Here is a 24,463-nt window from a genome sequence, read left to right as displayed (position 1 = left end):
TTTTCAGTCACAGATTTCCCCATGAAGAACTGAAACAGCACTGCTGCAAATGCTTACATGAATCAAACAGCTCACTTTTGCTCACTCATGGGAATCTTACTCAAAAAACAAATATATATTCAAGGTACGAAAATTGGTAAAAATTATTTTTGAGACACTGATACACAGGATTTTATAATTAAGGGAATAATTTATGCTGCGTGACTTTCAAAATGGATGGGAATATTTTTTAGAACAAAATATGCAAATTGAGGCATTTGCTAAAAGACTTCTCCGTAGCCTTCTAAAAATGTTTTCTTCCCTAAAGATTCTTAAAGCCTCGGAGGCTGTTTTAAACAGAACCAGCATTGTATGGAATTCTAGCTGATGTCTTCTAACCCTTGTGCACATTCTGAAAGGGCAAAAGGAAGCTGTCCAACTGACAAACCAATTGTGAAAAGATGCAAAGGGTCTTAAAAACTACTGAAACATTGCCCTTAAAGACACACCCCAAATGACTTCTTTGTGTTCTGTGATGTTAACCTTCTCTAAAACTTTCTCAAGGCTAAGTCTATCCGGAAAAATAAAATCCTTTTCAGACACAAAGGGTGAAATCTGAGTCATAATAAGATTGCAACACAAGGTCAAGGGCAAGGAATCACTTTTCCTAACCAGATCTGCTATGTGCAATTCACCTTATGCCCTCTGTCCTGCAGCTATGCCTAAACAGCACGCAGAGGTTTATGAAGAATTTTTCCTCATGTGAACATTTCTGTCTTCATTATTTTAAGGCTAGAGAATAAAGCTCTCTAGCTTTATAAGGCTAGCTAAGAGGCCACCACATAAAAAACAAAACAATTTGCAGCTATAACTCAAATTAATTCTCTTCCTTATGGTATTGAGTTAAGAGAATTAAGGGGTAGAAGCTGAAAACCTCTCACAATTTAGAAAAGGTTCTGGGAGAAAGTCACAAGTCAAGAAACCACAAAAGTCTCAAAGGTACTGACAGTGGAAATTTCAAATGGGTCATCATAGTTACCAAATATATCATAAAAAGCAATGGCCAATAGATTCCATGGGTAGAGATTACCTTATTAATCATGTTTAACCTTTCAAGGCATTATGCTTTTTTAAGAGTCCATATTCATTAAATAAGCACTGAATGTAAAACTGCTTTCTCATCTAACCCAATAATCAATATTATTTGAAAAAGATAATGTTTGACCAAATATTTTCTAGATATCATAGCCTGTTTAATATCATATTCTGATGATGGGATACCCTTCGATTGTTTCAACTATATCATATACAATCCTATAACTATAGTCATGCTGTCTTAACTTACTCTATTAAGAATCACTGCAATTTCTATAACATTTTAGTATAATCAAAATTAACAGCTTTTCATTATCAATTAGGGTTAGATGCGATAAGTGGCCTCAAATGTTCTCTTTAGAGGCTTAAAGACAAAGAACTCTAAACAAGCACCAGCGTCTTTTGAAAGGATACCTAAGGGGGAAGGGAAATAATATTTTTTCCAGTAAAGTAGAGAAGAAAGGGGAGCTGGGTGGTAGGTGAGGATGAAAGGTTTTCAGGGGTTGTTAACAGTTTAGAGTATCGGTTCCTCCTACCTCTTCCTGACCCTCCCAACCCGCCGTAACAATGAGGATGCTGGTGAGATACTAGTGGACAGGGTCTGACCATACCTTCATGGGTAGGCTCTGGGTCAGGTGTAAGGGAGATGTCATCCAGCTCTCGCAGGCAGAGCCATTCTCCATCCATAGACACTCGGAATTTGCAAAGGTAGATGGTCTCCATGGCAGCCTGTGTGATCTTGTCAGTGGTGGGGGTTGGCATATCGGTCGGAGGCGTCAGAGCAGACATGATGACTCAGCTGGGACCACAACACACACACAAACACACACACACCTCTGACAAAAATAAATAAAACTTCCTCACCAAAAAACCCCAAATCCAAAGCTCTGGAACAAAGCTCTGAAAAAAAGGGTTGTGGGAGGTTAAAAAAAAAAAACACAAGGAAAAATATCTTATGGTTTAAGAATCAACTGTTCAAGACAAATAATTCTATACTATCTTTTCTCTGAGACAGTTCCTACCACATAGCAAAATAAGATGATGCTGTCTTCTCCCAGCTTCTCTCCTTTTATCTTCCTTTCCCTACTCCCTTCTTTTTCAGCTGAGCTATAGGCTTTAAATCCTGCACAGCCGATGCCACCTTAGCTGGCTTTAAAAAACTGGCCTCTGCATGAATAAGTGAAAAATCCTTCTTCTTTGTGCAGGAAAAAAACAGGACAAGAAAAAAAAATGAATGAAAAATAAGCCAATATTTTCAATTTAGCTTAAAAAAATCCTGAACTGCAGAAACCACTTCCAGGATCTGCTCAGATGAGCCAGGATGCTGAGTTCTAATAGGATTGGTTGTGCGCAGTAAGCAGGGTGTTGACCAAAATGGCTGACTAATGAACTGAACTGAAAATTCAGGCTCATGTGACCAGCTGCTCTGAACGCAGGGCTGCTCTGAACGTAGGGCGAGCAATTCCCAGGATGCTTTATAGATGCTGCGGATGCAGGGAGAGCAATTAGGCTGCTGCTCTCATCATGCACAACCCACTTCCAGACTGTGCTAGTCAAACTGTGATCAGACATAACACAATGCACACACCCTCATCAATTCTCCTCACTTTGGGATAAAAGAGCTGGATAACAGGAGGACAATTAATACTGGGTAATATTCCATAGCAAAGATGGTGAAAGAAGCAGCTAGATTAATTTAACAAGCACATAATCACCTCTTTTATCCTTACACATACCCAGCTATTAAAATTGTTTACTCTGTCAAAGGTGTTTTAAGAAAAGTTAAAACAGATTTTCAATTTAAATATCATATTTTCAGGCATTTATAATTTGCTTCTCCAAGGTACAAACACCTGACTTTTTAGACTGGGCAGAAGTGCAAGAAAAAACTTGAAGTTAAAGTAAAATTCTTCCCAATGAATGGCAACCCCCCCTCCCCGCCTGCTTTTGATGTTGCTGTATTTACTAAGTTTCTGCATTAAGCATGTATTATGTTTCTAATGAGAAGATAAAACTATGTTATATTTTAAAAATTCTCCCCTCCTGGAATATCCTAAGAGCACATTATCATATTCTCTTAAACCAACCAACCAACTTGCCCACCCACCCACACACATATCTATATTATCCAATGAGGCATTTACACCTTGGTGGCAAAAAGTTAGGTACTTGCTCTCTGAGCTACGTAAATGACAAGGAGATAAGGGAGGATAAAGATTTTCTTTGAAAATGTTTTGGACGATTGAAAACAAGTGTTTTTTCTATTTAATGGTCTGATTTTAAGGAGGAACACACAACTTCAAAAAATATATCCCAAGATGATTTACTCTGTTCTAGGGATTTATCAGAGGGATACCTTGATTTACCAATTTCTGAAAACTAAAAGAAAAACATGCTCCTTGAATATTATTAAAATTTCATAAATGCTTCATCCTAACTTGAGATTGAGCTCAAAGAAAACATGCTAAGAACCAGATTCTGTAGGTAAACAGGCATTTTCATGTTGTTAAAGGGAAGGCAAACTGGTACAATGTAAGAATGCATGTATGTATATGCTTATTTATAATTAGGAAGAAAATTGGCACGTCACTAAGGAAAATAAAGTGTTCCAGGTTTATTCATTTCTATTTAAAGCTCTTTCAACATCATCCGACATCCGGACCCAGAATTCATTCATTCATTCATTTATTCAGTAAACATTCACTGGGAGCACTCCAAGTGCCACGCAGCCATAGAGGCACCGGGCATGCAGCAGGAAGACAAGATCACTTTTTCAAGGAAGCAGAGTTTACATATCCAACTACTGAACACAAGCCTTCATTTAACAAATTCACATTTAATTACACTTCAATTCATTTCTAGCCAGACATATTTCCAACTTAATACATTAAATCTTAAAGGGGATAGTTTATAGTTTCACTTTAAGCCATGCAATACTTCAAAACATAGTAAGCAGTCATTAAAACCTTTAAATTAAACTTACACTGAATTGGGCCGGCCTCGTGGCTTAGCGGTTAAGCACGCGTGCTCCGCTACTGGCGGCCCGGGTTCGGATCCCGGGCGCGCACTGACGCACCGCTTCTCCGGCCATGCTGAGGCCGTGTCCCACATACAGCAACTAGAAGGATGTGCAACTATGACATACAACTATCTACTGGGGCTTCAGGTAAAAAAAAAAAGGAGGAGGATTGGCAATAGATGTTAGCTCAGAGCCGGTCTTCCTCAGCACAAAGAGGAGTGTTAGCATGGATGTTAGCTCATGGCTGATCTCCTTCACAAAAAAAAAAAAATAAATAAACTTACACTGAATAGTTCCTGGAACCACAACACCAAACACCCCTGGCTATCTGTACATATGACAGACATCAAGACTCTAGGTCACTGATATATTCTTAAAATATAGAACAGCGAACACACGAATAAATTTGAATGCTCTGGGACAGCCTGGGGTCCCGATACCTGAATTCAGCCTGTCACAAACCATGACAAACAATCTTTCCACCAACCAACCAGTAAACATTCACTGACCCTGAACAGGAGATTGGGGTTGATTACAACGTACCAGCACAACAAGGACATCTAGGTCAATAAGCAGAGAAACTTGGTTAACATTCCTTCCAAAGGTCCTTCTCTCCAGGTAGAGGGCACAGGGAGGGAAGCCCAGAGCAACTAAAACTTTGCCAAGCAGAGAGACACCTGCCTACACAGGTTATCCTCAAGTTTCCCATATCTATCAGTTTGAGGAGGTGTTAGCAGTCCGTTCAGAACTAAGAACCATGGGTGGGCAGGAAAACCTGTACTTCCACTATGTCAGTTATACCTGTTTGCGGGTAAACACCCTTGAGACTTCATCACAAACGGTTACTCATTGTTCATAAGCAATGAATTTACTATGAAAACAAGTGCTATTTGTAGAAGACGAACAAAAGTAATTCTAAATATTGCTTACTAGTCTTTTTACATTTGGGTCTTTACTAAATAAACAGGTTAGCTTAGAATATAAAGGTAATATTAAGTCAGCAAGACATATAAACCTTGAACTTTTTTCTCATATTCTCATAAATACGCTAATTATAAGCTGTATTGAACTATTTTCTCATTTGACCTCACCTGTGAATAATGACACATATTTGTAAAACAGTTGTGAGGAGGGCTGGGGTACAGTCTGTGGCCCTGAAACAGAATTAATAGGCCTATGTGAAGTTCAAATCCAAGATGATGATCTGAATAATACTGTGTTCTAGATGCTTACACAGCCCGAATTTTCCACATTATGAATGATTCAAAGCAAGCGAGATTCACATTTCAAAGTTAGAAGTTACACTCCTTTTAAAGAATATTTACTCAGCTACTATTATAAGACTGATTTGTCACACCCAATGCCCCTGTTACACAATGTGGAAAAATGATTACTTGAGGTAGCTATCATTTATTGGATCTCTACTTTTTGTGAGGTGCTTTATAAATACTACATCAAACCCTCACAAGAATCCCTGCAAAGCAGATATCGACATCCCCTCTTTACATACAAGGAAACCGAAGTCGAACCAAGTTGAACCAAATGCCCCAAGATCACACAATCAGCAAGCGGCAGGTCTGGGATTCCAAGCTGCTTCTGTCTAGATGCCCCCGAAGTCCACGTTTTCTTCTAGACTTTGCAACTTCAGCACTCCACCCCAAAGATTGAATTTTACTCAGGGAAAATAAAGAAGAAACAAAACAAAAGCCAAAAAATAACACAGGCAAGGTCCTCATGAAATTTCCTAAACATGAATTTCAACAAATACAAGATTTGCAGAAGAGGAAATTTTTATCAGCTTTCACACTTTACACCTTAATGTTACAAACCATATATTCCACTTAGTCACCCTTATACATTTAGTTCAGGTTTTTATAAGTGGGCATTTTCTGAGAAACTGAGAAGCCAGCGTGGATCTTTCCTGTTATGTGCTGGCAAAGGGTGAATCCAATTCTTCCTGACCCCTGTGAAGGTCAAGGTCACTTGCTCACTATACTACCACTCTGAGGAGAGAGCTGAGAAAGCCCTTTACCCAGCTCCCTCCACATTCACTTACTCAGTTGGACATATTAAGAACACCTGATACACTCAGAAGTGCAAAAAGATAAAAGAGGGGAATTATTTTCTCAAATGACTCAATTCAGGACTTATTTAAATAGCAAACTTCAATGTATAATTTTAATTCTTAAAAAATGTAACCAATACCCAACTGCCCAACTGAAGAAATGAACCAACAACTTACATTCATGTGCTCCTCCTCTCTTCTCAATTCCTGCCTCTCCCTTTGAGGCAACCACTTCTAAATTTTGTGTAAATTATTACCTCATTTTTAAAATATTATTACAAATATATGGATGCCTAAACAATATATTTACCTTCATTCTTTTAAAGCTTTATAGAAAGGGATTCATGCTGTATATAACCTTCTAAGCCTTTCACTCAACACTGCATTTTCTAAGATTCCTCTCCATCATAGTGTGCAGTTGTGGTTTATCCTTTTGGATGCTGTATTATAAGGTAATATTCCATTGTATGTATAAACAATTTTCTGATCCATTTTCATGCTGGTGAGCATTTGAGTTATTTCTAATTTTATTTTTTTTTGGTAAATGATACTAGATACTTTTCAGAAATAGATTTCTTGCAGGTATGCCAATTCTTAACAGGTTTGAGGGTAAGAGACTATTTCATTTCTTTCTTTTATAGTTAGTTGTCTCCTCCTATTACCTAGTTCCTGTTCTGTACATAATGGTGCTTCTTAAAACTTATCAACTCTTCTAAATAAATCAGTTTGTAAAGCTCACAAGTTGGTTTGACAATTTAAGAAAAATCTCATCCCCCAAAACCCCACTATTTCACTAGTTGCTGCTGGCACAAAAGGGTTTCCTTGATGAATTATCATCATGATGACATTGGTGAAAAGCCCAGATGTTTCTGCTAAATTATAAGATTATACAATTGAATGATCATGATTTTTTCACATGCTCAGTCCTCCCTCCCACTTCCTTCCTTCTCACTTCCTTCCCTTTCTCAGACAAAAATCTACTTCTACTATGTCTACCTCTGATGCTGAGAATTCTACAATTTTAGGTTTATACACTTGACAGGCTCAGTACTACTTTGTAGATATTAGCCAAGGATGATAATAAGTATGATAAAATGATTATACCTGAGAAGTTGAGTTACCATTATTTTGTTAGAAACAAACACCTCCAGGAGTATTACAATGCATAATCTTTTTACCTGTTAAAATTAACCAGCATAAGACTAGAAATAACTCCTACCTTAATAACTAAAACTGATTTCATGGCTCTGCGGCAGTGGGCAATGAAATGCAGATGTAAAGCTACCAATCACTTAGTAGATCATCTTGGAAAATTTATCCTTCTCGTCTCAATTTACTCAGCTATAAAATGAAACTAAATGAAACTAAATAACTAGCTTCACAAAGATCATAGGCTCCATGAGAAGAACTTTGCTTGCTTTGCCCACCATTGTACATTTGCTTAAAATAGTAGCTACCACGTACCTGACTCTCAATAGACACTTGTTGGTATATGTAACTCTAAAGCACTCTGTATACAAAGGTATATCTGCACTCTCCTCTTCCACTTCAACCATAAAAACTCCCAAGTTCTATAAAATCAAGCTATATTTATGCACCAACAAACAGGTCATTCTAACACAGGCTTTACTCATCTGTCCATAACAGACTGATTCCTTTAACATGTATAAGGCACCAACTTCATATTCACTAGGGATATGAAGAGCAAGGCAATAGACACGAAACAGACAATTACAGGTGTTTAAGAAATTCCTAAGTCCTGTTACACAGATGGCTATTCAGTGTTGTTTACATACATCACTATTTTCTCTATTAAATTGGTGACTTGTGAATTTCACATTCATTGATTCATTTTTAGCAAATAGGGCTTTACTGAGGAGAACAAGGAACTAAAGGCCTGCTGCTGCCCGAAAAGGAGCTTCCCATCAGGACGTGATTCCAGTTACAGATATGGTGAAGGAGGCTGAGAGCATGTGGACCCTGGGGTCAGCAAGCCCACAGGGAGTCCTAGATCCACCACTTAGAAGCTGAGTAACCTTGGCCAATTACTTGTTTCTGTGCCTGTTTCTTCACTGACAAAATGGTGATAATAGTATTAACTACTTCAGAGTTAAATGAAGTAATGTAAGTAAAATGCTTAGTATGGTGCTCGGCACAAAGTAAGCAGTCAGTAAATGTCAGCCATTATCATCATTAAAATAAGTTCATCTGCCTTCGAGAGTTCTGGGAAAAAAAACAAAAAACCAAAACCCTGTCATCACATGAAATGAAAGTCAGCAAGAATGAATGTTCATGGGACTGAGGTAGAGGAAAGTAAAAAGGGAATCTGAGCAAAGGGTATGCTGGGGCATCTCTTGGGCCTTGAGGAGGGAAGAAGAGAGATCGGTCAGAATTTTGCCAAGCATTCACAGATTTCCTAAGTTCATAAAAAAGGCAGCAGACGCAGATAAACATCTGTGGAGAGTCCCTAAACAGATTGTCAAGTTAGAGCAACCACATTCTAAAAGGCAACATGTTAAAGCAACTTCTGCTTTCTATGTGCCTCTTGCTGTCACAGCCTGCCAATTTCGCCTTTCCTATGGATTATGAGATTTCCAAGTTTCCTGCCTCTACCCCACCCTCCATGCCGCCTCCTCTGACACATGTTGAGTGTCATCTCCATTTGGTATGGAGCAAGTCTAGAACCAGACAGTCGCCAAGAAGGGCTCTGTGAGGAATACCACCTTGGCCACCAGCCTTCACCTCCTGATGTTTTAGGAAGACTACGAACTTTTCATAATTACTCAAACATAGCTACACAGGGGGCATGCCCATAATGATACTTACCCTCTCAAGTACCACTGCTTTGTAACTCTAAAAGCATTTCCTTTTACATAATTTCAAGCCAATTCTTTAATGCTTATGGTGCACTACTGACTTCCCAAAATAAATTTTAAAGCTCATACGAGCCATTTTGCACTGTAAGAAGTTTCACTGTTGATAAGGTTTGGGTAGAAATATAACAATTGTGGTGTCCTGCAAAATTCATTGAAATGGTATTCTACTTTTATTTATGATAGCTACAGGTTACCTATTCTGCAATAATACAGAGGCAGCATATTTTTTCGGCAACTCTTTTAATTATTTAAGGAATTTTCAAAAATATTGGCCAACAAGGAAATATTATTTCATCCAGTTAATTCTGCTACACTCTTATCATCATCCACCTAGACTTCTTACTACCTATAACCTACACTAGAAAAATATGCCTTTTTTTGCTTCTTTATAAAACTCTACCTCTTGAACACACAGATTTCTGTTAAAAGTCAAACAAAAAGGGGGCTGGCCTGGTGGTGTAGCGGTTAAGTGTGTGCTCCGCTGTGGTGGCCCGGGGTTCAGGTCCCGGTACACACCAATGCACTGCTTGTCAAGCCATGCTATGGCCGCATCCCATATAAAGTGGAGATGTTAGCCCAGAGCCAGTCTTCCTCAGCAAAAAGAGGAGGATCGGCAGATATTAGCTCAGGGCTGAACTTTCTCACAAAAAAAAAAAAAGTCAAAAAGGGAAAAAGATGCAAGACAGAATAAGTCAGGGGAATATGTTTTGAGGCCAATACTAGTCTTTAAGTCTGAAAAGTTGCTTTCTTTGCCACCTTTCCTCTGCTCTCCCACCCAGGGACCTTTACTGGCCTCCACCCAAACTGGTTTCTTTAAGGCTTTGGTGGGGGAGCATACAGTGATTGAGAACATGAGCTTTGGAGTCCAACTATTCAGGAATATGAATTCATTCTGTCCTTCAGTTAAAAAAAACTGCAATGGGGCGGGCCCGGTGGCGCAAGCGGTTAAGTGCGCATGCTCCGCTGTGGCGGCCTGAGGTTCGCCAGGTTCAGATTCCAGGCACACACCAGACGCACTGCTTGGCAAGCCACGCTGTGGCGGCGTCCCATATAAAGTGGAGGAAGAAGGGCACGGATGTTAGCCCAGGGCCAGTCTTCCTCAGCAAAAAAAAGAGAAGGACTGGCAGATGTTAGCACAGGGCTGATCTCCTCACAAAAAAAAAAAAAAAAAAAAAAACCTGCAATATATACAAATATTGAATCATTATGTTGTAAACCTGAAATTTATACTGTTACACGCCAATTATACCTCAATAAAAACAAAACAAAACAAACCCTCCGAGGATAGGGCCGGAAATCTGTGTTACCTCCAGGTGATTCTGATATGTGCTCAAATTTGAGATAAGACCTTTCCTAAAACCACAGAATCTGTATCTCCAGAATACAAACAAGATTATCAGAATTTTTGTATTTTATAATAACTTAGGTAAGTCACTTAGAGACTCTGAACAAAATATTCTGATGAAAAACATATGTTGCATCCATCCACTTATATGAATTCTATATGGACTCCTTCTTCCCATATTTTTTTTCAGTTTTCATTGTTAAGGGAGTAGTTTTATGTATTGGCTCTTCTATCTACTGAAATTTAAAGAAATACCTCTTACAAATATGACAAAAAATTGATAAGCACTGATACATGTGAAGTTTTTAGCTCTCTGCCTGGCACATAAAAATATTCTATTAATGGTAGCCACTAAGTACTATTATTATCTTATTAGTCACATTCTTTATTCGTAATTGTTTGGGTTACAGAACTACAGTAAAAGTTTTGTTATCTAATGAAGAGCCTTTTAGGATCCTCTGGTATCCAGAATGAAGTGAAGATCAGAAATAAGAGAAAAGAAAACTCCGTTTATAAAGAATAAACCTATGATTATCAAAGGGGAGCAGCCAAAACAAAGTCAGACTCAAAGATTACATTTAATATTCTGAAATCATTACTCTGTCAATCAGAAGCGTGATGTGACTTTTTGACAATGCCAGGCCATTAGAGTAGGTAAAAACAAAAGAAAGGAGGCAGAAGGGGAGAAATTGGCTGGGAAGACAAACTATGAGAGTTTAGGCAGCAGTGGTGATAAAAGCCGAATCAGGAAGGCAAGCGGCAGACAGGTTGTTCAGTCATGAGGCAGGAAATGGGGGCATGACCCAGCTCAGGTACCTCAGCAGCTCAGGATGTCCCAAGTCATTTCAGCTGTGTGTGGAAAGGACCTACCTGCATTTAGATACAGATCTTCCTCGACTTATGATGGGGTTCTGTCCCGATAAACCCATCATAAGTTGAAAACATTAAGTCCAAAATGCATTTAATACACCTAACTTACTGAACATCATAGCTTAGCCTAGCCTACCTTAAACGTGCTCAACACTTACATTAGCCTACCGTTGGGCAAAATCATCTAACATAAAGCCTATTTTATAATACAGTGTTGAATAATTCATGTAATTTATTGAATACTGTACTGAAAGTGAAAAACAGAATGGTTGTCTGGGTACAGAATGGATATAAGTCTATAAGTTGTTCACTCTTGTGATCCCGTGGCTGACTGGGAGCTATGGCTTGCTGCTGCTGCCCAGCATCACGAGCGAGTATGCACCGCATATCGCTAGCCCAGGAAACGGATCAAAATTCAAAATTCAAAGTACGGTTTCTACTGAATACATACCACTTTTGCACCATCAGTAAGCCGAAAAATCATAAGTCAAACCATTGTAAGTTGGGGCCATCTGTACTCTTAAGTGTTGAACTCCAGTTCTGGTAGTCACTAATCTACAATTACTTACTGTCAGAAGATGCTACGTTTCTGACAGTTTTTTTCTTTTTTCTTTTCTTCCCCAAAGCCCCAGTACATAGTCGTATATTCTAGCTGTAGGTCCTTCTAGTTCTTCTATGTGAGCTGTGACCACAGCGTGGCTACTGATAGATGAGCGGTGTGGTTCCGCGCCCGGGAACGGAACCTGGGCTGGGAAGCGGAGCATGCCGAACTTGAATGGCTAGGCCACCAGGGCCGGCTCTTTTCCTTTTTTTTATAGGCCTTTATATCTGCTATTTGACAAAACAGCATTTAATGGATTAGAAAGTGGCTCTCTGCATTCTCGACACAATTGGAAAAGAACTGTAGGCTAACAGATTTGTGAATCAGAGTACTATAAATGGGGAGGCTGCTCTACATTAATTATACCAAAAAGCTATCTCAAAAAAGTCACAAATCAATCTGCTGTTTCGAAAACTACTAGTATTAAGGTGAATGCTCAGAAGTTTCGGGTTCTGCTGGTTCAACCCTTCCCCTGATACCTCCCAGCTTTGGGCAGATACCTCTATATTTACAAAACAGAATAAAGTACTTTCAAAATTTAAGAAGCCTACAGTAGCTGAACTGATTAATGTGTATTCAACTCCTGACCAGGTATAAGGTTTTCTACAGTACTATTAAACAATGAAAAAAGAAGGTAGAGAGAGAGAGAAAGACAACAGAAATGTCCATGGAGAATAAACCAAAATCAATGAATAAATATATACACATACACATAAATATATACATATACACATAAATTATATATGCATACATATGTGTATAACATATACATATCCTTATATTGTTTCTGTGTGTATGAAATCGTGAACATAAAATCGATTTTCTCCCCTTAAATATTCATTCCTGGGTTTATATTTAAATGAAAAAGCTCCTCCACATCATGAATTCTTCAAGTATGTCTGTGAGAAACAGCTGACTGCTTCTAGAAGCCTCATTCTCTGCACTTCCCAGGGCTCAGTCAAGGCACTCACTGTTAGGTACACTCCACTTTGAAGTGGGTAGTCATAGTAACGCTGCTAGTCCTTCCTAAGGGTTTTTTTCCTGCTTTCTATTCCTCTCCTAGCCCTTCTCCTATCTCAAAACAACACATACAAACACAGAAAGAAAGCTGCTTCTTTGTGAGTGGGACAAATTTTTTTGTACACTGCTGTAATTGGGAGAGAAAAGACAAGGGCAGAGATATGGGCTATTTGCAAGGCATTGCCTTAAACATAAATGTTTGCTGTAGCTCTGGGAGATGGTAGAAGAAAAGAAAAACTGTCAATAGAAGCTGGTAACTGTGCAGATGGCAGGAGGGCCTCTTCCCTCCACCACCAAGGAGAAGCTATCTCTTGTCTATCCTTTCCATCCACAAGACGACTTCTAAGTTAGGACGCAAAAGGAAGGCATTAAAAGTATTGCATCTTGGGGCTGGCCCCGTGGCTTAGCGGTTAAGTGCGTGCACTCCGCTACGGGTTCGGATCCTGAGCGTGCACCGATGCACTGCTTGTCCGCCCATGCTGAGGCGGCATCCCACATAAGCAACTAGAAGGATGAGCAACTATGACATACAACTATCTACTGGGGCTTTGGGGAGGACATAAAAAAAAAAAGGGAAAAAGAGGAGGATTGGCAATAGATGTTAGCTCAGAGCCGGTCTTCCTCAGCAAAAAGAGGAGGATTGGCATTGATGTTAGCTCAGGGCTGATCTTCCTCACAAAACAAAACAAAACAAAACAAAACAAAACAAAACAAAACAAAAAGAAAGTATTGCATCTAGGGTGCTGGCCTGGTAGCACAGTGGTTAAGTTTGTGCGTTCACTTTGGCAGTCTCGGGTTCACCGGTTCGTATCCTGGGCGCGGACCTACTCACTGCTCATCAAGCCATGCTGAGGCGGCGTCCCATCTACAACTACGATACACAACTATGTACTGGGGCTTTGGGGAGAAAAAAGAAAAAGAGGAAGATTGGTAACAGATGTTAGCACAGGGCCAATCTTCCTCAAAAAAAAAAAAAGTATCGCACTGTGACATGCAAGTAGCTACTTCTCATACGTTGATGAGAAATTGGTGTGCAGGGTCATACACCCAGGTGGAAAAGCCCCCATGCAATATGAACACACACGTCTGTGAACGCATGCAAAAGTTCTGGAAAAAACTCACCAAACTTAAAAGCAGTATCCTCTGATAATAAACGGTGGTGATGGGGGTCGGGGGGACAAAGAAGAAAGTTCACTTTGACTCAATGTATTATAAAAATATCTAAACAATGAGAATAGATCTACGCATTACTTGTAATTTTTATAAATCAATGGGAAAAAAGGCATGGTAGAAACTTATATGAGATTTAAAAGCTAGAAGCATAAAAACTTAGCAGATTACCAGCAATCAAAGACTCAAAAAGGGACATAATCCAACAAGGCACCTCAGAAGCCTTCTCTGACATTGCATTTAAGCACGCTGAATATTTTATGGACATTGTTTCCCACAGGATTTTACACCGAAACAGTATACATCATGAACCCTGAAAAGTTAGGGTACCTCCTCTCCACACATTTTTGCTGTTCTTCATCAGTGTTATTTAAAACAAAGCTTCTGAACTCAACTGTAAAGGTTAACTTTAAAAATCTCTGAGTACATCAAGATTTCTAAAATAAAAAAGATAATACTGCCTTAATATACAGTCTCTCAAAGTTAATATATCTGTTATATATCTTTGGCAAATACATTAGCGAGAGTTGAAAATTAGGTGTGAGGAGGCAAATAATCATTGAGTGTTGAGGTTGAGTCCAAGCACTGTCCTGGTAGCTGATATGAGAAGTCTTTTTAAAACTGTCTGGTCTCAGGTTGTTCAAATGAACAGTCAGGAGACCTGGAGTTCTGATATCCAGGTACATCCTAGAAAGCAATATTGCACTGACTCTGCAGGGCAGCAAGGAAGTATTTTTATTAATATCCAAAGTATTTCTTTTTCTAAGTATGCATGGTTCTAAAGTACATATAAAAATAACAGGTAAAAACAAAAACTCACAGTCCAAAACAGGAACTACTTTAAGTCAATTTTATATTTGAATAAAGTATGTTATCAGTGATCTTTTACTAATATGAAACGTCCTCAGTGACTGGTCTTTAAAAACAGTGGAAGTGGGACACGTGTATTTTTCCCGTAATTCTTCTGAGCAGTTACATACCAACTATTTCACACATAAGGCCCATGAGGAACTCTTAGAACTTTCTGTGCTAACAAATGGTGCCAGACATCTGCTACTATGGTAGAGACTAAGAGATCACCCCATGAAACTTGTGCTTTAAGTCTTCTATTCCTGATCTTGATCATGCTTAGGCTCCAATTTTCTAACAATACTTAAAAAATAAAGCCAACTCTTAATAAGAGGAAGGAATCAAACAAAATTAACTGAAATTCAGATAATCCCCACAACTGATACTGGCCAACAGTTGAAAAATTCTACCTCAACCTTGTACCAGAACTGTTACACAGAGTTACAAAGAATTGATAGGAGTGTCGTCTTCATTCCATAGTGATATGGTTAACAAGCAGATTACACAGAAATAAAAAATTTTAAGGAGAAAAAAGAGGCTGTGCTTAAAGCAAAAAGTAGAAAGCAGATTTCTTAGAAAATGAAAAGCAGTGTTGAGAATATTATCTTTACCTCCTCTGCTTATAAAAAAGGACTCATCTCTGCCATGATTAGACACTCCCATCTGGAGATTAGTGCAGACCACTCCAACACATAAACTAAGGTTGTACTAAGACTCAGTCCACGGTCAGTGTTGGCCCTCTTTCTAGGTAAGCAATAAAGAAACCGTGACACTGGACTACTTCCAGCTGAATCCAATGGACCCTAACCTAGGAGGAACCACCCCACGACAGTTTTGGACGTCTGGTATTCGCTTAAAGAGCATGAACCTGGAAGGCGAAGAATCGGGGTCAACTTCAGTCCTTCTCTTACCCTGTTACTCAGGACAAATCACTTAATCATGCTGATTCTCAGCTTCCTCATGTGAAAAAGTGGCATCATATTTGGCTCACAGAGACGTGAGGCTTAACTATGAAAATCACAGCACTTGTACACTGGAAGCAGTCAACTAATGTTAATCTTTTTCTAGGGGATGGATCAGTGGGCAGAAAAGGCAAAGTCAGAGTTTCTTGGCAGTGCAGAGCAGCTAAAAGGTTTGCTTTGGAGCTAAACAAGAATCTCTAGCTCTATCTCTGAGAGAAAGTGAGAGAGAGATTCCCTCATCACCCTAGGCAAGTTTCTCTCCTTTTTCAGAACTCATACAGCAAAGTTATTTGGCATTTGTATTATGCCTTGTATCTTCAGTGACATTTTCATACTAGAAGATCTTGTCTTTGTTTTTAACGAGATTTACCACTCCTCCAAGAGTCTTTTATACACGTTGCCCTGCTCATTACAAGCAGCAATAAACATTTGTTGACTGACCCAGCACAAAGTGGGGTCTGCTGCATTCAGAGGGCTCCCGTGATAGTGGTTTTAAAAGGTGGAGGCCTCTTCCTACCAAACGATATAATCCTGGGAGGTGCCCTTCCAAAACCACACATTCCCTTCTCGTCATCTGCCGCACCGTTCCTGGTTTCCCTTCCCATTCCGGGGCGCGGATCTGTGATATTTACGGGTGTGGAGTGAATCCTCGTAAAAATTCAGTGGTGCAACTGAGGCCGCCCCGGCGGCGGCGGCGGCGGCGGCGCAGCAGCCACACCTACTTGACGGCCGCGGCGCTCGGAGCCCGCAGACGGCGGACCGGCGGGGCTGCCGGGTCTCTGGGCGCCGCCCCCTCCTCGACTTCTCCGGGGAAGGCTCCCTGCGGGGGCCCCGGGCCGGGAGCCGGCGAGCACGTGGGAGGCTGGCGAGGACAAGCGCCCGGCCCGGCCTGGGAGGGGAGGCCGGGCCAGGCGGGAGCCTGCGGCCTGGGGAGAGTCGGAGGTAAATAATCCAGCGCCCGGACCCCAGCCACCCCCTGCGGCCCCGCTCAGGAGCTTCCCGAGAGCCGCCCCCAGCACCCTTGCCTCCCGCTGGCCCCGCGCCCCGCTCCGGGGACCCAGCAGGAGGCGGAGCTCCGCGGGGCCGGGCCGGCCCTTCCCGGCCGAGGCCCCCCTTCCCGGCCGAGGCCCCCCTTCCCCCCGCCACTCACGGTGCTTGCCGCCGCCGCCGCCGCCGCTGGGGTAGCTCAGCAGCAGGAAGGGCAGCGGGGAGCCCGGCGACGGCGGGGTCCTCCAGGAGCGCTGCTGCTGCGGCGGCGGGCGCGCTGAGAAGCCGGCGGCTCCATCGCTCGGGTAGAGCAGGAAGAAGGGGGCGGCCACCGGCGAGTCGGGCTCCGACTGCCCGGCCGGGGAGGCTGGCGGCGGCCCTGCCTCGCCCTCCGGGTCCGCGCCCCCGGCCGGGGCGCGGCGCGGCTCCTCCGGCCGCTGCTCCCCGCCCCCCGCCGGCTCCCCGCTGCAACTTTCCGCGCCGGCGGTGGGCGGCGGCGAGGTCTCAGCCATGCTCGCTCCTTCCTCCACCGCCGCCGCCGCCGACTCGCGCCCGGGCCTGGGCGGGGGAGCGGAGGGTCACGGCGGGGAGCCGCCGCCCCGTCCTGTCCGCACCGCCGCCGCCACCTTTCTCCTTGGCCACGGGCCGGCGTCTGGGCTCCGCGGCTCCGTCTCCAGCCCGCCCCGCCGGGGTCCGAGCCAGCTGGAGGGACGGCCCCGCCCGACGGCGCGGTCTCTCTACCGCCGCCTCGTCTCGACTGCCGCTCCCGCCCCGGCCCCGGCCTGTGGCGCGGCTCCCCTAGGGGGCGGCGTGCTCCTCTTCCCACTTCCCACCTTCCGCTTCCCTCCGGCAGCGCCGATCTCTCCCCCGACCCTGGGGTAGGAGACGGCGCCTGGCGCTGCGTCCTTACCCGCCCCCGGCACGGCCCTCTTAAGCGGTCGGGTGTGTTTGCCACCCCTGGTGCTTGAAAGGTGGGAGACCTGGCGAAATATCTAGTGGCGTTTTGGTGTGTAACCGCCTAACTTCATCGGTAGCACGGAGGCACAAAGATCTGGGCTGAAGAAGAGGCGAAAGCTAATTTCAAAAGGAACCTCCCTCCCCCCGGGTATTAAACTGTATCATTTGCCTTTCACACACCAGAACTTGAATCGTTGATTCCCGGTTTTGATTCATGAGCTTGTTATGCGAGAAACCAGAGTTGGGTGTCTTCTTTCCACCACCTCTTTTGTTCCCTGTCGTGTGCGCTGTATAGAAATCTTGTATTTGCTTTGACTCGAACTCCCTGGTTTTCCGGCGTTCCGGGTGCGCATGAGTGCATTTGAAGCCAAACAGCTTAGTATTTATATGACAAGCGTCTATTACAGGTCCCCAGTTTTCACTTTCATAGTGCCTATGTCTCGCTAGTAATTGGCCACTGTTGGTTTATTTTGAATATTTGAATCAATGATTGCTGATCTAGTAATTCTCATAAGTAAACATGTTTTTCTCCAATAAGGATAATTTCCAGTTACTATTGTTTTCTTCACTTTAGATTACGTGAAAGTGCCCCCGCATTTATTACCTGATTAGCTTTGTGTTCGGGTTGCAGAATGCTGGCATAGAATCCATGTTGACTCATAATTAAAAATCACTGTTGTGTTAGATTTTGCCCACCTGCTTTTCCCTCTTTCTCTAGTCTGTCTTTCCCTTTGTAGAGACAGTCATACAGTACTTTTCTGAAAGGAAAAGATGACCTTTTTATTGTTGTTATTCTCTGAAAATCACTCTTGAAATTACAAGAAATTACCACGGGACTTCTAATACTTTCACTAAATCTTTTAAACAAGAAGTATTTAAAAAGATGTTTACGAGAAGCTAACTTCAAGCAGTCAGAAAATTTCTTGGTCTATTTTCAGTTTCTGTGATTTCCCTAACCTGTTGATGCCAGCGCTACTGCCTACTTCAGTAAGTTATTTGTCTTCTGAGCCTGGATTTCTCTTTTGCAAAAGTGATTATGTTACTTGCTCATAGAGATGTGAGGGTTACATAAGAAATATAAGTAAAGATTTTATTTATTTTTTTGAGGAAGATTAGCCCTGAGCTGACATCTGTTGCCAATACTCCTCTTTTTTTGCTGAGGAAGATTGGCCCTGGGCTAACATCTGTGCCCGTCTTCCTCTACTTCATATGGGACCCCGCCACAGCATGGCTTGACAGAGGGCGCACGGGTCCGCACCTGGAATCCAAACCTGCAAACCTCGGGGCTGCCTAAGCAGGGCACGAGAACTTAACCACTACACCACTGGGTCAGACCCTAAGTAAAGCCTTTAAAACAGGGTCTGGCCTAGGGTAAAATTATTATTAGCTATATTTTATCACTTTGGCAAAACAGCATATAACTTACAATAATAAAAACAAAATCAATTGAGAAAAAAAGCATTTGCATCATATCTTTAGCATTTTGGAAGTTTCTTGGGCCTTTTCATTTTGGTCTTTGTGAGGCTGAATCCAAAAACATTTGCCTTTTAGAAATTATGAACTGTGTAATACCTTGAAGAGAAAAACTAAAAGATTCTAGATGTATTATATGGTTTTAACACCCATCCTTAACTGGATCTTTTACCTTGAGTTTGCATGCAGAAATTTCTAAGTATCATTATATTCTTGTCAGTTTCCTTCACAGATATTTTGCAATGTTTTTGTAAAGAATTTGACAAGCATATACACTTATTCCACTGTAGGCAGAAGAAAGGAGAGCAGAGTCCTCACAAATCACTGTTGAGAAAGGCTGATAATCAGCCAAGGGAGTCACTGGATTAAAGTCTGAAATGCCATGAGTAGCAAAGTATGAGTCTAAACTGCCAGCTTTCTCCTTTCTAGTTAGCCAGGATACCTATAGGTGTTAGGAACATTGACATACTGTGGAATCTTGCAGTATGTTGGGTTTTTTATGCCTCTCTACTTTTAAAAAGAGTTCTGTTTATGCTTTATGTCATTAATTAAATGACAGTGTAATGAATATAGAAAATCAGCTGAAATATGAGTCCTTTAAAATTTACAGGCAAGGCTATTTATGAGCATTTTCTTTAAAGGTAGATGGTACTCCAAGTTCCTAGTTTCTTATGCTTTTAGCTTTTGGATCAATACTGTGATCACAGCCCTGCATAAGCCTTAGTGACATAAAGGGCTGATTCAGCTGCTACACACGTTTAGGGACGCCAAGATTATTAAAACAAGCCTAAACATGTTGCTCCTTCTTGAAAATGCACAGATCATCTTCTTATACTGTTTTAAAGTGACAAAAGCCAAGCTACTATAAGAATCAAGCTCTATTAATTTTCTTGTGAAATAAAGCCAGAGGTGCTTTTCAACTCTATCTGCATTTTATTTTTAGTTATCCACGTTTGGTTTTTTGAAACCTTTTGGTGATCTTAAGGATGGACACTTAGAATGTATTACAAAACTTTTTAGAGATCAATGTCATAGATGTACTTTTAGCATAAGCTTCTCAGAGCTGTAATCAGAGAAAAGATACCTTTTTTTTGATATTTCTTTTTCATTATAGTACATACGCTTATTATGATGCTAAAATAATGGCTTTCTTGAGCTGTTTGTTTTTCATTGTGTGGTACTTCAGAAAAGTCTTATTTGAAAACAAGACACTCAATTTAAGACTTCATGTTAAACTTCTGATTTTAATAAATGCAGAAATTTATTTATACTAATTAGTTAATACAAAGCCTCAGTGTGAAAGCTCTCTGAAGAGTCCTCTGTTCTTACTTTTGCGTTATGTACTAGGTTTTGATGACTGTTGACTTATTTTTCCAAAACATTAATTACAAAAGTATTTAGTCAATATATACCTCCTCTCCATGTTTACTGTATCTATAATACTCTTAACAAATATAACCACTACTCTTAATGCAATACTCTTATTAAGAGTACAATGCACCCTTAAGAAATATATTTATCTTAAGCAATATATTTAGTCTAGATCAAACAATGGCAGTTTTCTTTGGGTGGTAGAAATATGGATTTTTTTCCATTTTTCTACTTTTCTGTATTTGCAAATAGTCTATAATGAATGTGTTACCTTTATAACAGAAAACAAAACATGTTGAGGGACTATTTTGATTTATAGTTTGATAATTATATCTTTTTTATGAAGAGCTAACAGCCAAGTTGTGTTCCTTGTGTATACTGTGGAGAAGTAGCATTCAAGAGGCCTACCCTAGGGCCAGCCCCGTGGCTTAGCGGTTAGGTGCGTGCGCTCTGCTGCTGGAGGCCTGGGTTCGGATCCCGGGCGCACACCGACGCGCTGCTTCTCTGGCCATGCTGGGGCCGCGTCCCACATACAGCAACTGGAGGGATGTGCAGCTATGACATACAACTATCTACTGGGGCTTTGGGGGGAAAAAATAAATAAATAAAAATCTTTAAAAAAAAAGAGGCCTACCCTAGAGGAGCTTATATATTGTGTCTATTTAGAGTTTTAATATCTTAAGTGTTGCTGAAACTATTTGGTTAGTTGTTTTTGCTGACCCTCTATGAGTTTATCCACAGTTAGTTCTAATTCTCATGTGCTCTTCTTCAAATTCTCTTCTAAATATCTGTCAAATTTGTCCCTTAATTTTTCCTCTCTGCTTTAATTGAAATCTTCATCTTTTCTTGCCTATGTTATTGCAAAGGACTCCTAGCTGTTTTCCCGCCTCTCTTTTTAATCTATTCCAATTCCATTGCTCTGCAGCAGCTAGAATGAGTAATTTACTTTTCTGAAGGTTGATTTAATTATGTCACACTGATTCTTAAAAACCTTGGTTGCCTTCTGCATATCTGGGATACAATCTAAGCTCCTTAAGGTCTTTCAGGATCTAACCCCTCCCCAGGTTTCCAGTATTATCTTTCTACCTTGCCTCGCCTTGTTGCCTTTGGATAAACTTGACCGTGTTTGGCACTCCCTATTGCCACACCCACTCTCCCCCCAAGATTCTACTCACACAGATCTTCTCTGCCCTCCTTATACAGAGAGGTCCATGCCTCTTTTGGGGTCCCATAGCATCCTAACTAAGCAGTTAATCACTCTAACTGTAGTGTGTCTGTCTCTTCTACCAATGTGTCTATTCCCAAAGTTGACATCTTTGAGTTTCTCCTTTTTACAACACACAACAGATTATTCTTCTAGTAGTTCTCAGACCCCACCTCCCACACCTTTTTATTAAAAATCCCTTTCCTTTTTTTAAAATCCTATCAAAATTCTTTGATCCTGTGGCCCCGGCGCCCATCAGGGACCCTGGATAGAACTGATTCAGAGAAGTTGGACTGAGTATAAAGTTTAAGGAATACACTTATTTATTTGGCATTGATTTCGCTTTTTGTGTATGTTCAAGTGTGGTGTGATTAGAAATTTAAGTATATCTAAAAGAGCTCATTTAATAAATGTAAAAAAATTCTAGACGCCAATAAAATTCTGTTCAGTCATCTACCTACTTTGAATAATCCCATCCCACCCATGGTAAGGTGATCTCCTAGTTTATGTATTAACACAGGCCATATAAAGCAATGCTTAATGGTAAAAAGAAAAGTCCCCTAGTCCAAGGTTTCCTAACTGAGGTCTAAGGACTCCTGGCTTCAGAGTCCAGGAACCCACCAACGTGGTATGTAAAATGTGATTAGACCTATGTTACTGTTCTAGGGGAAGGTCCATTGCTTTCAACAGATTCTTGTGGGGCTACCCTCGAGGTTTTGTAGTCCCATGGTAATACTACATCATATTTCATTCTTGTAATTTTCATTCATTCATATGTCTACATGATTAGCTAAGAGAAACCTAGAAATCAGTGTGCACAGAGCAGTGTTTCCCAAAATGTGTTCTATAGACCACCTGGATAAGCATTATCTGAGGTACCTGTTAAAAATAGAGATCCCTGGGTCCACACCAGGCCAGCTAAATCAGAATCTTGGAAGAAGGGCCCAGGAAGCTGCATTTGAAACTTACCAACTGATCCTTAGGTATTCTGGTTGAAGAACCATTATGGCAGAACCAAGGAGAAAATTAACTCTTTCAATGGAGTAGTTTTTTTTAAGGGATTAATAGTAACTAACACTAAGCACTTACTACCTACCAGGTGCTGTCCTAAATGTGTTATATGGTTTAACTATTTAAATCATGTATTATTCAATGTGAGGAAATTGGGACATAGAGAGGTTAAGTAGACTAAAGATACATTGTAAGTGGTGAAACTGGGATTTAAATTCAGGCTCCAGAGGTCAAGCTCCTAATTGCTACCCTATATTGTTTCTCTTAAGGAAGAACATTTTATTAGTTTCCTCTAGGTTTTTTGTTTTGTTTTATAGCTTAAAAAATGTTGATTCTGGGGGCCAGCCCAGTGGGGTAGTGGTTGAGTTCACGAGCTCTGCTTCAGCAGCCCAGGGTTCCAGGGTTCGGATCCCGGGCAGGGACCTACGCACTGCTTATCAAGCCATGCTGTGGCAGGCGTCCCACATAGAAAATAGAGGAAGATGGGCATGGATGTTAGCCCAGGGCCAATCTTCCTCAGCAAAAAGGAGGATTGGCAACAGATGTTAGCTCAGGGCCAATCTTCCTTCCTCACCCAAAAAAAAAAAATGTTGATTATTTTTTTGGGGGGGTGAGAAAGATTATCCCTGAGCTAACATCTGCTGGGAATCTTCCTCTTTTTTTTTGGCTTGAGGAAGATTAGCCCTGAGCCAGCATCTGTGCCAATCTCCCTCTACTTTGTACGTGGGATGCCTCCACAGCATGGCTGATGAGCGGACCATGTCTGCGCCCCGGATCCAAACCCGCGAACCTGGGCTACTGAAGCGGAGTGTGTGGAACTTTAACCACTTGGCCGCAGGCCCGGCCTGATTCTTAATATTTACTACCATTTAAAGCTTCACTTTGAAGCAAATGTAAAAAAAACATTGTTTTTCTTAAAAAATGAATAGCTGAAAGAATCAAGAGAACATATCTGGAATACATGGCTAAAGTAACTACATCAAATTAAAAACTTTGACATGAGAAAATACACTTTAAGCAAAATTTAAAACACGTTAACATTTGTTGATTTGGGTGGTGTTAAATTTTCTATACTGTTTTTGTGCTTAAATTTTCAATGGCAAAATACAAATGTTTTTAAAAGAATATGTAAAAGAATTTTTAAAATCCTGATTTTATTACCTGAAGCAATAGAATTCAGTTTGAATAATTTGGAACTCTAGTGGACTCCTCCATGATTTTTTTGGATCATCTACTATTTAGATAGTGGTACTTGTTCATCATTGTCATCCCTGAGATGTAAATTATACTGATTTTCACCTTTCCTGAATCATTTTGGTAATGTTAACATATTACTTTAAATATCAACTTAAAATTCTTTTACTTCATACAACCAGCAAGGAAAAAGGCAACTCCAGCCATTCCTCAGATATATCAAATATTTTATTTGTGTCAGATATGTGAATACAATTATTCAAGTTATCTAAGCTAGCTTTTATCTTTAAGAGCATAAAACGTAATTTCCCAGTTTGTCAAAAGCTTTGACCATTAAGGTAGTTTTAGAGGTCTGATAAGCAAATTTATTTCTACAAAAAAATTAAAAGATGTTTATTTTATTTAACTCCTTTAT

General features: G+C 40.8%; 1 protein-coding gene across 4 annotated transcripts in view; it reads right to left on the bottom strand.

Moving 5' to 3' along the window:
* RUFY3 (RUN and FYVE domain containing 3) overlaps nt 1-17,566 on the bottom strand; it is an 87,134-nt gene extending 69,568 nt beyond the window's left edge. Inside the window, exon 1 of one of the 4 annotated variants that reach the window (XM_058547229.1) lies at nt 17,002-17,566. In XM_058547229.1, coding sequence (XP_058403212.1) covers nt 17,002-17,350 — 349 coding nt within the window. In that variant the 5' untranslated portion in view covers nt 17,351-17,566. Of the gene's footprint in view, nt 1-1,685; nt 2,522-17,001 lie in introns of those variants that run through there. The other 3 variants (XM_058547228.1, XM_058547231.1, XM_058547223.1) reach the window with 3 other exon arrangements.
* Between the last annotated feature and the right edge of the window lie 6,897 nt (nt 17,567-24,463).

The sequence above is a fragment of the Diceros bicornis genome, chromosome 8, assembly GCF_020826845.1.
Source record: "Diceros bicornis minor isolate mBicDic1 chromosome 8, mDicBic1.mat.cur, whole genome shotgun sequence".
Taxonomy (NCBI): domain Eukaryota; kingdom Metazoa; phylum Chordata; class Mammalia; order Perissodactyla; family Rhinocerotidae; genus Diceros; species Diceros bicornis.
The sequence above is the reverse complement of the archived record's forward strand: the minus strand, read 5'-3'. Positions and strand labels throughout refer to the sequence as shown.